Here is a 12,898-nt window from a genome sequence, read left to right as displayed (position 1 = left end):
GAAATTGCTGGGGCCTTGAGAGAAATCTTTGTATCCTCACTGGCTACAGGGGAGGTCATGATGTGGAGATGCCGGCGTTGGACTGGGGTGGGCACAGTAAGAAGTCTCACAACACCAGGTTAAAGTCCAACAAGTTTATTTGGCAGCACTAGCTTTCGGAGCCCCAAGCCCCTTCTTCAGGTGAGTGAGGACTCATGTTCACAAACAGGGCATATAAAGACACAAACTCAATTTACAAGATAATGGGTGGAATGCGAGTCTTTACAGGTAATCAAGTCTTGAAGGTACAGACAATGTGAGTGGAGAGAGGGTTAAGCACAGGTTAAAGAGATGTGTACTGTTTCCAGACAGGACAGTTAGTGAGATTTTGCAAGCCCAAGCAAGTCGTGGGGGGGTTACAGATAGTGTGGCATGAACCCAAGATCCCGGTTTAGGCCGTCCTCATGTGTGCGGAACTTGGCTATCAGTCTCTGCTCAGCGATTCTGCGCTGTCGTGTGTCGTGAAGGCCGTCTTGGAGAACGCTTATCCAAAGATCAGAGACTGAATGCCCGTGACCGCTGAAGTGTCCCCCACAACTTGCCTTCATCGGCCAGGGCATTGAGTTTAAAAATTGGCAAGTCATGTTGCAGCTTTATAGAACCTTAGTTAGGCCACACTTGGAATAGTGTTCAATTCTGGTCGCCACACTACCAGAAGGATGTGGAGGCTTTGGAGAGGGTACAGAAAAGATTTACCAGGATGTTGCCTGGTGTGGAGGGCATTAGCTATGAGGAGAAGTTGGAGAAACCTGGTTTGTTCTCACTGGAACAATGGAGGTTGAGGGACAACCTGATAGAAGGCCAAGTGATTGGGCAAGGATCTGGCAGATGGAGTATGACGTTGGTAGGTGTGAGGTTATCCACTTTGGAAGGAATAATAGTAAAATGGACTATTATTTAAACAGTGAAAAATTACAACATGCGACTGTGCAGAGGGACCTGGGGGTCCTTGTGCATGAATCACAAAAACTCAGTTTGCAGGTGCAGCAGGTAATCAAGGCAGCAGATGGAATGTTGGCCTTTATCGCGAGAGGGATGGAGTATAAAAGCAGGGAGGTCATGCTGCAACTGTACAGTGTACTGGTGAGGCCGCACCTAGAGTACTGTGTACAATTTTGGTCCCCTTATTTAAGAAAGGATATATTAGCTTTGGAGGGGGTACAGAGAAGGTTCACCAGGTTGATTCCAGAGATGAGGGGGTTAGCTTATGAGGAGAGATTGAGTAGACTGGGCCTGTACTCATTGGAGTTCAGAAGGTGGAGGGGAGATCTTATAGAGACATATAAGATAATGAAGGGGCTAGACAGGGGAGAAGCAGCGAGGTTATTTCCACTTACAATGGAAACAAGAACTAGGGGGCATAGCCTCAAAATACAGGGGAGTCAATTTAGAACAGAGTTGAGGAGGAACTTCTTCTCCCAGAGGGTAGTGAATCTTTGGAATTCTCTGCCCAATGAAGCAGTAGAAGCTACCTCGTTAAATGTGTTTAAGTCACAGATAGATAGATTTTAACCATTAAGGGAATTAAGGGTTATGGGGAGCGGGCGGGTAAGTGGAACTGAACCCACTATCAGATCAGCCATGATCTTATTGAATAGCGGAGCAGGCTTGAGGGGCCAGATGGCCGACTCCTGCTCCTATTTCTTATGTTCTTATGACAAGACTATGAGGGGCATGGACAGAGTGGATAGTCAGAAACTTTTTCCCAGGGTGGAAGAGTCAATTAATAGGGGGCACAGGTTTAAGGTGTAAGGGGCAAGGTTTAAAGGAGGTGTACGAGGCAAGTTTTTTTATACAGAGAGTAGTGGGTGCCTGGAACCCGCTGCCGGGGGGGGGGTAGTGGAAGCAGATATGGTAGTGACTTTCAAGATGCGTCTTGACAAATACACGAATAGGATGGGAATAGAGGGATATGATCCCCGGAAGGGTAGGGGGTTTTAGTTCAGTCAGGCAGCATGGTCGGTGCAGGCTTGGAGGGCCAAAGGGCCTGTTCCTGTGCTGTAATTTTCTTTGGGAGGGGCAATAAGTGCTGCCCACATCTCGAATGGAAAAAGACATTCTAGCTGTTTGTCCCACCACGGAATCAAACATCAAAACAAATGGGAAAGATTTCCATTGATCATGCATTGTATTCCAATCGCTTCTCCCCCGATTCAAAGCATCAAACACCAAACAGCAGCTCTGCAGAAAGAATCCAATCCGAAGCAACATTTTACAAAAGGAAAACTCAAACTGCTGATTGCGAATGACACATCTCTAAATTACTCATCCCTCTGCCAGTATATATTGGATTCTGAAGGGGTTTATTCAGAGGGCACAAGGTCCCACAGACATAAGGATGGCTCAGTAGCTATCTTGGTTTTTATACAATGCAACAGAAACCGGCAGATTTGAAGCATTTCCTCAGTTGTGTAACAGGATTTTAAATAAAGATTTGATTCATTGATCATCTTCAAGGAGACCTGATGTGCATCAGAGCAAGTTTCTCAAGTGGGGTTTATTATACATTATACAAAAGAGGTACAAAGAGTTTTAATGTGCTTTTAAAAGCAAGCACAAACATTACAAACCAGGATAAAAAAGTTAACTGAGATCTTGCTGCAGGAGCTGTAAGATCGTGAACTGCTCATTATTGTTAGTTGCCAATATACAGGCTTCCCACGATCAAAGAGTACAGTCCATAAGTCAGAGCCTATCATTATCTAGTCGTGGTGCAGAGGAACTGCCAATTAGAACCCATGGACCTTGAGCTGCTCTTCCTTAACGATGCCAACCTGCAAAACAAATGAAACAGAGTAAGCATAAACTCTGACTGACCTCAGCACCATGGATTCAGAGACACTAAGCTTCAGGATAAACAGGGAATGGAATTAGGTGAGAGACATGCAGCTCATGGAGCTGATTGAGACGTCTAGCAATCCTAGACACCTATAAAAAGGAGAGTACTCATGATTGTCACTACATACACTGGACTGGTGGTAGCCTCTCAGGCCAGTATCCAGTCTCAAGATGCTGCTGCCTTCTGGAGGTTGTGTGGCCCTGAGCGCAAACATTAGTTTCATCAGGTAAACTGGATGGGAATGTAACGTGTCAGGAAGTGACTCAGTGGGTTTGTGTGAATATTAAGCTAACCATCCAATTTCTCAGCAACCAAATGTCACTTAACCAACCAACCCACTCCCTGAAAAATAATCTCAAATCACTACAACCCAGTATTTTAATTTTGTATTTTCTTGAGGCTCAGGGATCAAACTGAAGGTGTACACAAAACCTCCCCCCCACTCCATAAACTCAGTCAAATTAATATCTCCCGTTATATCTGGCTCTGAGACACCAAGACTTACCTCAACCAGGAACTTGCAGATGTTCTTGCGTTGGTCCCCCTGAAGTTGGATTACCTCTCCGTATTCAGGATGTTCAATCACAGTACCATTGCAGGCAAATTGCTGCAGGAAAAATTGATTTACAAATTAAACTGAGTAATAACTTTCCCCCTCATGAGAAATGATTCAAGTGAACTGTCAGGTGCAATGTTAGGGACAAGCTCAGTCACCTCTCAATCAACAAGGTATGTTGCAGGTTGATAAGCGTTCCACAAAAAAAGGTTGACACCAGGATTGTGGAGGCACTGGAATGGTGGGGAGAAAGTGAGCAAGCTGCTGGCAACAGGAACCTCAGGCAAGACACCCAGGAGGGAAGATTTTAATTTCATGGGACATGGGCATTGCTAGTTGGCCAACATTTATTGCCCATCCCGAGTTGCCCTTGAGAAGGTATGAACTGCCTTCTTGAATCACTGCAGCGCACATGTTCTGTGGGTTGACCCACAATGCTGTCAGGGAGGGAATTCCAGGATTTTGACCCAGTGACAGTGAAGGAACGGCGACATATTTCCAAGTCAGGATGGTGAGCGGCTTGGAGGGAACTTGCAGGTGGTGCTATTCCCTTGTATCTGCTGCCCTTGCCCTTCTAGAAGGAAGTAGTCGAGGGTTTGGAAGGTGCTAAGGATTTTTGGTGACTAGCTGCAGTGCATCTTGTAGATAGTACACACTGCTGCCACTGAGCATGTAGTGTATATGGATTTCAGTAAAGCGTTTGATAAGGTTCCCCACAGTAAGCTATTGCAGAAAATACAGACGCATGGGATTGAGGGTGATTTAGCGGTTTGGATCAGGAATTGGCTGGCTCTAAGAAGACAGAGGGTGGTGGTTGATGGGAAATGTTCATCCTGGAGTTCAGTTACTAGTGGTGTACTGCAAGGATCTGTTTTGGGGCCACTGCTGTTTGTCATTTTTATAAATGAGCTGGATGAGGGTGTAGAAGGATGGATTAGTAAATTTGCGGATGACACAAAAGTCGGTGGAGTTGTGGACAGTGCAGAAGGTTGTTGCAGGTTACAGAGGGACATAGATAAGCTGCAGTGCTGAGCTGAGAGGTGGCAAATGGAGTTCAATGCGGAAAAGTGATTCACTTTGGAAGGAGTAACAGGATTATAGAGTACTGGGCTAATAATAAGATACTTGGTAGTGTGGATGAACAGAGATCTCAGTGTCCATGTGCATAGATCCCTGAAAGTTGGCACCCAGGTTGATAGGGCTGTTAAGGCGTACAGTGTGTTAGCTTTTATTGGTAGAGGGATTGAGTTTCGAGCCATGATGTCATGTTGCAGCTGTACAAAACTCTGGTGCGGCTGCACTTGGAGTATTGTATACAGTTCTGGTCACTGCATTATAGGAAGGATGTGGAAGCATTGGAAAGAGTGCAGAGGAGATTTACCAGGATGTTGCCTGGTATGGTGGGAAGGTCTTATGAGGAAAGACCCGAGGGACTTGAGGCTGTTTTCATGAGAGAGAAGAAGGTTAAGAGGTGACTTAATAGAGGCATATAAGATGATCAGAGGATTAGATAGGGTGGATAGTGAGAGCCTTTTTTCTCAGATGGTGATAGCTAGCATGAGGGGACATAGCTTTAAATTGAGGGGTGATAGATATAGGACAGATGTCAGAGGTAGGTTCTTCACTCAGTCGTAAGGACGTGGAATGCCCTGCCTGCAACAGTAGTGGACTCGCCAACATTAAGGGCATTTAAATGGTCATTGGATAAACATATGGATGATATTGGAATAGTGTAGGTTAGATGGACTTTAGATTGGTTTCACTGGTTGGTGCAACATCGAGGGCCGAAGGGCCTGTACTGCGCTGTAATGTTCTATTGGAATGTCAAGGGGCAGTGGTTAGAGTGCCTCTTATTGGAGTGGTCATTGCCTGGCATTTGTGTGGCACAAATGTTACTTGCCACTTGTCAGCCCGAGCCTGGATATTGTCCAGATCCAAGTCATCATGAATGGTGCTGAACATTGTGCAATCATTCCCACTTCTGACCTTAGGATAGACATCATTGATGAAGCAGCTGAAGATTGTTGGACCTAGGACACTACCCCAAGGGATTCCTTCTGATGCCCTGGAGCTGTTGTGAGCTCCACAACCCACATTCCTATGTACCAGGTACGACACCAACCAGCACAGTTTGCCCCCAATTCCCATAGAGTCCAGTTTCACTAGGGCTCCTTGATGCCACACTTGGTCAAATGCAGCCTTGATGTCAAGGGTTGTCACTCTTACCTCACCTCTGGAATTCAGCTCTTTGGTCCATGTTTGAACCAAGGCTGTAATGAGGTCAGGAGCTGAGTGACCCTGGCAAAACCCAAACTGGGCATCACTGATCAGGTGCTGCTTGATAGCGCTGTCGATGACCCCTTCCTGCACTTTACTGATGATCAAGTGTAGACTGATTGGGCAGTAATTGGTTGGGTTGGATTTGTCTTGCTTTGTGTACAGGACATACCTGGGCAATTTTCCACATTGTTGGGTAGATGCCAGTGTTGTAACTGTACTGGAAGAGCTTGGCTAGGGGAGCGGCAAGTTCTGGAGCACAAGTCTTCAGTACTATTGCCGGAATGTTATCAGGGCCCATTGTCTTTGCAGGATCCAGTGCATTCAACCATTTTTTGATATCACGTGGAGTGAATCGAATTGGCTGGAGACTGGCATCTAAGATGCTGAGGACTGGAGGAGGCCGAGATGGATCATCCACTCGGCACTTCTGGCTGAAGATTGCTGTGAATGCTTCAGCCTTATCTGTTGCACTGATGTGCTGGGCTCCTCCATCATTGAGGATGGGGATATTTGTGGAGCCGCCTCCTCCAGTGAGTTGTTTAATTGTCCACCATTCACAACTGGATGTGGCAGGACTGCAGAGCTGAGATCTGATCCGTTGGTTGTGGGATCACTTCGCTCTGTCCATCACTTGCTGCTCATGCCGTTTGGCACACAGGTAGTCCTGTGTTGGAGCTTCACCGGGTTGATACCTCACTTTTAGGTATGCCTGGTGCTGCTCCCAGCATGCCCTCCTGCACCACTCACTGATCAATTTCAGAAAACAAGTGAACAAACGTGTTTGATTGATCATGTTCTGATGTGTTGAAGTTATTGCACATCCGCAAGAAGCCCACTGGAGCCAGAGAGGCACGGCCGGTTAGCTTGCAGCACCCTTACCTTTTTGAAGTGTTTGACGAGTTTCTTTTTGTCATACTCATCAGCAATTCCCTGGACAGTAGTGAGGGTTTTCCTGCCGTTCCTTTGCTGAATCCTTATATGTATGTAGTCTTCAGTCCCAGACGGGAGCAGGTCATCACGCTTGAGTGCATCAGCAAAGGGATCTGCAATGAGAAGCAGAGGTTTGGAGATTATCCAGAATGGTGGTTCAGGTGAAGTCCTCAAAGTTATGGGTTCAAGTCAAGCACAAGAATCATTAAATCCCTACAGTGCAGGAGGAGGCCATTCGTCCCCATCAAGTCTGCACCGATTCAGAGCATCTTACCCAGGCCCCCTCCCTACATCTAACCTACACAGACACTAAGCTACACTTCACTGTGCCAATCACCACCCAAGCTACACTGCACTATCAGAGGCACCACCTTTCAATTGGCTCATCCGTTTTCTGGTTAACGTTCATCCCCCAATCTAACTGCTCATCATATTGCTGCTAGGCAACCATGCAAATTAGCTGCCACATCACACCCAAAAAGAATTCATTGGTTGCAAAGAAAATGGAGATGTCCCGTGATCAAAATGCTCTTTAAAGACACATGTAAAAAAAGCCACCCCAATTTCACACATTTAAAATGCAAATCCAGGACTCCAACAATGGGAAATGGAAGGTGGAAAGCAGCGTGGGGTACGGTGGACAACATACTTTTCTTTCATGAGGCAGACCACATTATAGAACTAGAATTAGCAAAGGAAAAAAAAATTCAAGGACAGTCAGATTGACAAACTGTAGATAATATTACAATGCATTCACAAAAGCTTCACGAATGGATCAGAGTTACAATGAAGGATTGAACACGTGGGGGCATAAGGAACAACTATTGTAATTTTCCTTTGTCAAGGCGAAACTGATCAAAGCTAAAGCAATAGAAATGCCCTGGGGATACATTTGACTCAAGGACAGAAGCAAATACCACTTGAGATTATTGACAAATGTTAGCAAGGCGAATACAGAGACCCACTTAGATGATTCAGAGAAGCTCACTGCGTGGACAGAAAGTGAATGGAGGAAGAAACTTTGACTCCTGCCACTTATTGGCCTATACAATGGAGACGCCAAACTTCAAAGCAAGCGAGATATATTAAAAAAGGTCAAACTTCAGAAACAGGATGAATGTAGCTTATGCGCACGGATAGAGGAAATGACTGCAAGGCAAGATAGACGGTTAGAATTTACATCAGACATCAGGACATCACAGAATGCTTAAATATTAACACTGAGTGAAAGTGCAGTGACTGATGTTCCTGGGGATGGGGGGAATATCTACATTTTGGAACAGCAAAGTGCATCAATGAGTGAAACACTGCAGATAGTGGAAAAAACAAAATCCAGCTGACAGTGACAATACATCAGGACAGCAACAGACTTCCTTGCTGTGAATCTAATGATAGTACGAGGCTGTAACCATTACAAGGATTACAGTTAAGTTGAGGCTTTGCCCACAGGTCAACTCTAGTGCAACAGTTTGGGAAAAAAATATAACTACACAGAAACTTGGTTATTTATAGTACAGAACAGACTCAATTTCTGTAATTTGCTGACTATACAAAGCTCAGTGGGGATGCAAGTTGAGGACACGGTGATAAGATTGAGGTTATTGCAATATTTTTTTTTAAAAGGCACAAATAGGGAAGGCTGCTATAATCGTACAGAGCTTAATCAGACCAACGTGCAGCTTTGGCCGCTATAGCTGAAGGTAGAATAGACTTGCCTGATCTGGAGAGGGATGGCCTATGATGACAGGCCAAGTATATTGGATCTATATTCTCTGCCATTTAGAACAGAGGGGCAGCATGGCAGCAGTGGTTAGCACTGCTGCATCACATCCCGATTCCCAGCTTGGGTCACTGCCTGTGGAGTTTGCACATTCTCCCCATGTCTGCGTGGGTTTCCTCCCAGTCTGAAGATGTGCTGGTTAGGTGCATTGACCCAAATAGGCGCCAGATTGTGGCAACTAGGGGAATTTCACAGTAACTTCATTGCAGTGTTAATGTAAATCTTACATGTGACTAATAAATAAACTTTTAAAAGATTGCTTTAAAACAAGATTTTGAAGGGGCTTGACAGGTAGATTCAGGAGTCTGGAACAGTCTTAGGATAAGGGGCTGATTAATTAAAGAAACTCTGCATCTCAGCCCTAAGGGGTTATGATTTTGATTTGTCACATGTACTGGGATACAGTGAGAAGTACTGTTTCTTGCTATACAGACAAAGCATACCGTTCATAGAGTACATGGGGAGAAGGAAAGGAGGGGGTGCAGAATGTAGTGTTACAGTCAGAGCTAGGGTGTAGAGAAAGAACAAGTCTGATGGCAGCAGGGAAGCAGCTGTTCTGAGTCGGTTGGTACATGATCTCAGACTTGTAGCTTTTTCCTGACGGAAGAAGGTGGAAGAGAGAATGTCCAGGGTGTGTGTGGGGTCCTTAATTATGCTGGCTGCTTTGCCAAGGCAGCAGGAAGTGTAGACAGAGTCAATAGATGGGAGGCTGGTTTGTGTGATGGATTAGGCTACATTCACGACCTTTTGTAGTTTCTTGCTGTTTTGAGGCAGAGCAGGAGCCATACCAAGCTGTGATACAACCACAGAAAGCATTATTTCTGGTTGTATCTGTAAAGGTTGGAGAGAGTTGTAGCAGACATGCCAAAGTGGTGTGGATGCCTCGAGCATATTCAATGCAGACACTCGAGTATATTCAATGATAGACACTAGAGCCAAGGAAATCAGGGGATATGGGGGTGGGCAGGAAGGTGTTGAGACAGTAATTCTGAGGCACTGAACGGTCGACTCCAGCTTTTAAGGTGAATAAAACACCCCCTTTCCAATCCGTTTTCTATTTGTAGGTTGAGGGGTTAATTCTTCACTCATGTCCTGATTATTATCCATTCATGGCATGTGGACATTGCTGCAACTGTACAAGGTACTGGCAAGACCACACACACCCAGAGTACTGAGAGCAGTTTTGGTCCCTTTAAAAAGGGAAGATATTTCATTGGAGGCAGTTCAGAGAAGGTTCACTTGGATGATCTCTGGTGTAGAGGATTATTATATGATGAAAGGTTAAAAAGGTTCAGACTCTAATTGGAATCTAGAAGAATGAAAGGTGATCTTGTTGAAACATAAGAAGAGGATGTGTGTAGGATGAGAGGACATAATCTCAGAATAAAGGGGCAGAAATTTAAGACTGAGATGAAGAGGAATTTCCGAGGGTTGAGTCTTTGGAGCTCCTTACCAGAGTGCTATGGGGGCTGGTCATTGTGTACATAGATAGATATTTGATCAGTAAGGAAATCAAGGGTTACAGGAAAAAGGCAGGAAAGTGGACTGAAGAACATTAGATCAGCCATGATCTTAATCAATGGGCAAAAACTTGAAGCTGAATATTATTTAAATGGAGAAAGACTGCAGAAAGCTGCGGCGCAGAGGGATTTGGGGGTTCATGCATAAAGCACAAAAAGCTAGCACGAGAGTTCAACAGATAATAGGGAAGGCAAATAGCTCCTTGAAAGTGGAGTCACAGGTGGACAGAGTGGTGAAGGCAGCATTCAGCATGCTTGGTTTCATCAGTCAGAACATTGAATACAGGAGTTGGGATGTCTTGTTGAAGTTGTACAAGACATTGGTAAGGCCAAACTTGGAATACTGTGTACAGTTCTGGTCACCCTATTACAGAAAGGATATCATTAAACTACAAAAAGAGTGCAGAAAAGATTTACTAGGATGCTACCGGGATTTGATGGTTTGTGTTATGAGGAGCTGGACAGACTGGGACTTTTTCCTCGAGCGTAGGAGACTGGGGGGTGATCTTATAGAGGTCTATAAAATAATGAGGGGCACAGATCAGCTAGATAGTCAATATCTTTTCCCAAAGATAGGGGAGTCTAAAACTAGAGGGCATAGGTTTAAGGTGTCCAGAGGGGCAATTTGTTTACAGAGGGTGGTGAGTGTCTGGAACGAGCTACCAGAGGTAGTAGTAGAGGCGGGTACAATTTTGTCTTTTAAAAAGCATTTAGATAGTTACATGGGTACAATGGGTATAGAGGGATATGACCAAATGCAGGCAATTGGGATTAGCTTAGGGGTTTTAAAAAAAGACGGCATGGACAAGTTGGGCCGAAGGGCCTGTTTCCATGCTGTAAACCTTTATGACTCTATAAATGGAACGTTGGCTTTTATTTCAAAGGGGGATGGAGTATAAGAATAGGGCACTAGTTAGAACTGAATCTGAACCTGTTCCCCTTATCCAGGGAAAAGAAATACTGGCATTGGAGGCAGTCTGGAGACTCGGTTGATCACAGGAATGGAGGGATTTCGTTATGAGAGGTTGAGCCTGTACTTATTGGAACTCAGAAGAATAAGAAGCGACTTTATTGAAACACAAGATTCTCGGGGGTGGATGCTGAAAAGATGTGTCCCTTTGTGGGAGAGTCTAGGACCAGAGGACATGATCTCAGAGTCAGGGGTCACCCATTTAAAACCGATTAGGAGGAATTTCTTTTCTCAGGGTAGTGAATCCAAATCCTTTACCGCAGAGGGCTGTAGAGGCTGGGTGGCTGTGTGTGTTCAAGGCTGAGATAGACAGGTTTTTAATCAGCAAGGGTTATGGGGATAAGGCTGGAAAGTGGAGCTGAGGATTATCCCAGCAGTCATGATTCTCATTAGATGGCCTACTTCTGCTCATACACCTTCAGGTTAGATAACCCAGCAGATGCAGTGGCCTGGATTCTTACTCACAGCAATAAGATTAACATGCATTGATTCCTGGTTTAAGAACAGGAGGGTTAGATGTACCATTAAGCAAAACCTCCAACATTTATCACAGCGACTAGGAACAGAGTTATCACAACAGGGACAGAAGAAGTGCACTTTCCCAATATTTAGTTGAAGGATATTTCTGCTCACCTGAAGCAGCCAAGAAGCTTTCTGCAAATACTTCACAAACTGAAATACATTTTCCCAATAACCAACTAACTCACTCCACCCCCAAGGAAACACCTTGCAGTTGAATGGGTGGCACAGCCGTGAGCACTGCTGCCTCAGCGTCAGGGACCTGGGTTCAATTCCCACATTGGGTCACTGTCTGTGCAGATGCTGCACATTCTCCCCATGTCTGCATGGGTTTCCTCCAGGCATTCCCATTTCCTTCCAGAGTCCAAAAGACACACTGGTTAGGGTGCATTGGCCGTGCTGTACTCTCCCTCAGTGTAACCCGAACAGGCACCGGAGTGTGGCGACTAGGGGATTTTCACAGTAACTTCATTGCAGTGTTAATGTCAGCCCAATTGTGACTAATAAACTTTAACTCAACAGTAAACCTGAGAGCTCCCAATAGCAGCGTGAAGACAGGCAGCAGGGTTTGGGCTGTAATGGCAGAGCAGCAATAGAGAGAGGGATGGTGCTGACACTGGGAGGAGCCCCCAGCCCCGGCCCCGAGCCCCACAGTCACTGCGGCAGCCCCCGGGCCCGCGAGAAGCTGCTTCACCCGGAGAGGGAGCACAGCCCCGGGGGGGGGGGGGGTGAGTACAGGAGGGGCTAGTATCGACTGGGTGGGCCGAACGGCCAAGGAACCCGGCACCCAGCCCGCCACCCCCCATTGGCCAGCCCAGACCCAGGGGCACTGAGGCCAAGTCCGAGCGTCACCTAGCAACCGGCCCGCCCCCGCGGTCCCCGGGCCCCCCCGCGCTCACTGCCAGCCCGCGGCTCCCGGGCCTCGCCCTCACTCCCAGCCCGCGGCTCCGGGCCGCACTAGGCCCCGGGTCCCGGTCCTTACCGAAACTGTGCAGGTTCTGACAGGCGGACATGCGATCTCCGGGTGCTTGCGGCTCCAGCGCGGATCACTCGGCTCTGAACCCCCGGCCCCGCCTTATATACCCGGGGCGGGGCCTGCCGCCTGCGTCACAGCGCGCTGACATCACCCGCCGTGTGACGCAGGAGGGGCGGGGCTCAGAGTGGGGCGGGGCCAGGGAGGGGCGGGGCTCACAGCATGGGGCGGGGCCAGAAAGGGGCAGGGCTCACAGCATGGGGCGGGGCCAGAAAGGGGCAGGGCTCCATGCATGGGGCGGGGCCAGAAAGGGGCAGGGCTCCATGCATGGGGCGGGGCCAGAGAGGGGCAGGGCCTCTGCCTGGGGGCCATGGGAGAGGGGCCAGTGAATGGAACAGGGCCATAGAGGGGTGGGGGCTCTCAGTCTGGGGGAGGGGCCGGGGAGTGGGGTGGGGCCAGGGGCTGGGGGAGGGGCTCAGGGGCGGGGCTGGG

General features: G+C 47.0%; 1 protein-coding gene across 1 annotated transcript; it reads right to left on the bottom strand.

The window, feature by feature from the left end:
* Window positions 1–2,518: 2,518 nt before the first annotated feature.
* Window positions 2,519–12,520, bottom strand: LOC144500998 (eukaryotic translation initiation factor 1b-like). Its single transcript, XM_078224504.1, has 4 exons — window positions 12,416–12,520; window positions 6,594–6,757; window positions 3,384–3,485; window positions 2,519–2,813 (listed from the first exon to the last, which is right to left on the bottom strand). The coding sequence occupies exons 1-4, from the start codon at window positions 12,444–12,446 to the stop codon at window positions 2,769–2,771; spliced, it is 342 nt and encodes a 113-aa protein (XP_078080630.1). The 5' UTR covers window positions 12,447–12,520; the 3' UTR covers window positions 2,519–2,768.
* Window positions 12,521–12,898: the final 378 nt, after the last annotated feature.

This window comes from Mustelus asterias, chromosome 11 (assembly GCF_964213995.1).
Source record: "Mustelus asterias chromosome 11, sMusAst1.hap1.1, whole genome shotgun sequence".
In the NCBI taxonomy this organism is placed as follows: Eukaryota; Metazoa; Chordata; class Chondrichthyes; order Carcharhiniformes; family Triakidae; genus Mustelus; species Mustelus asterias.
The sequence above is the reverse complement of the archived record's forward strand: the minus strand, read 5'-3'. Positions and strand labels throughout refer to the sequence as shown.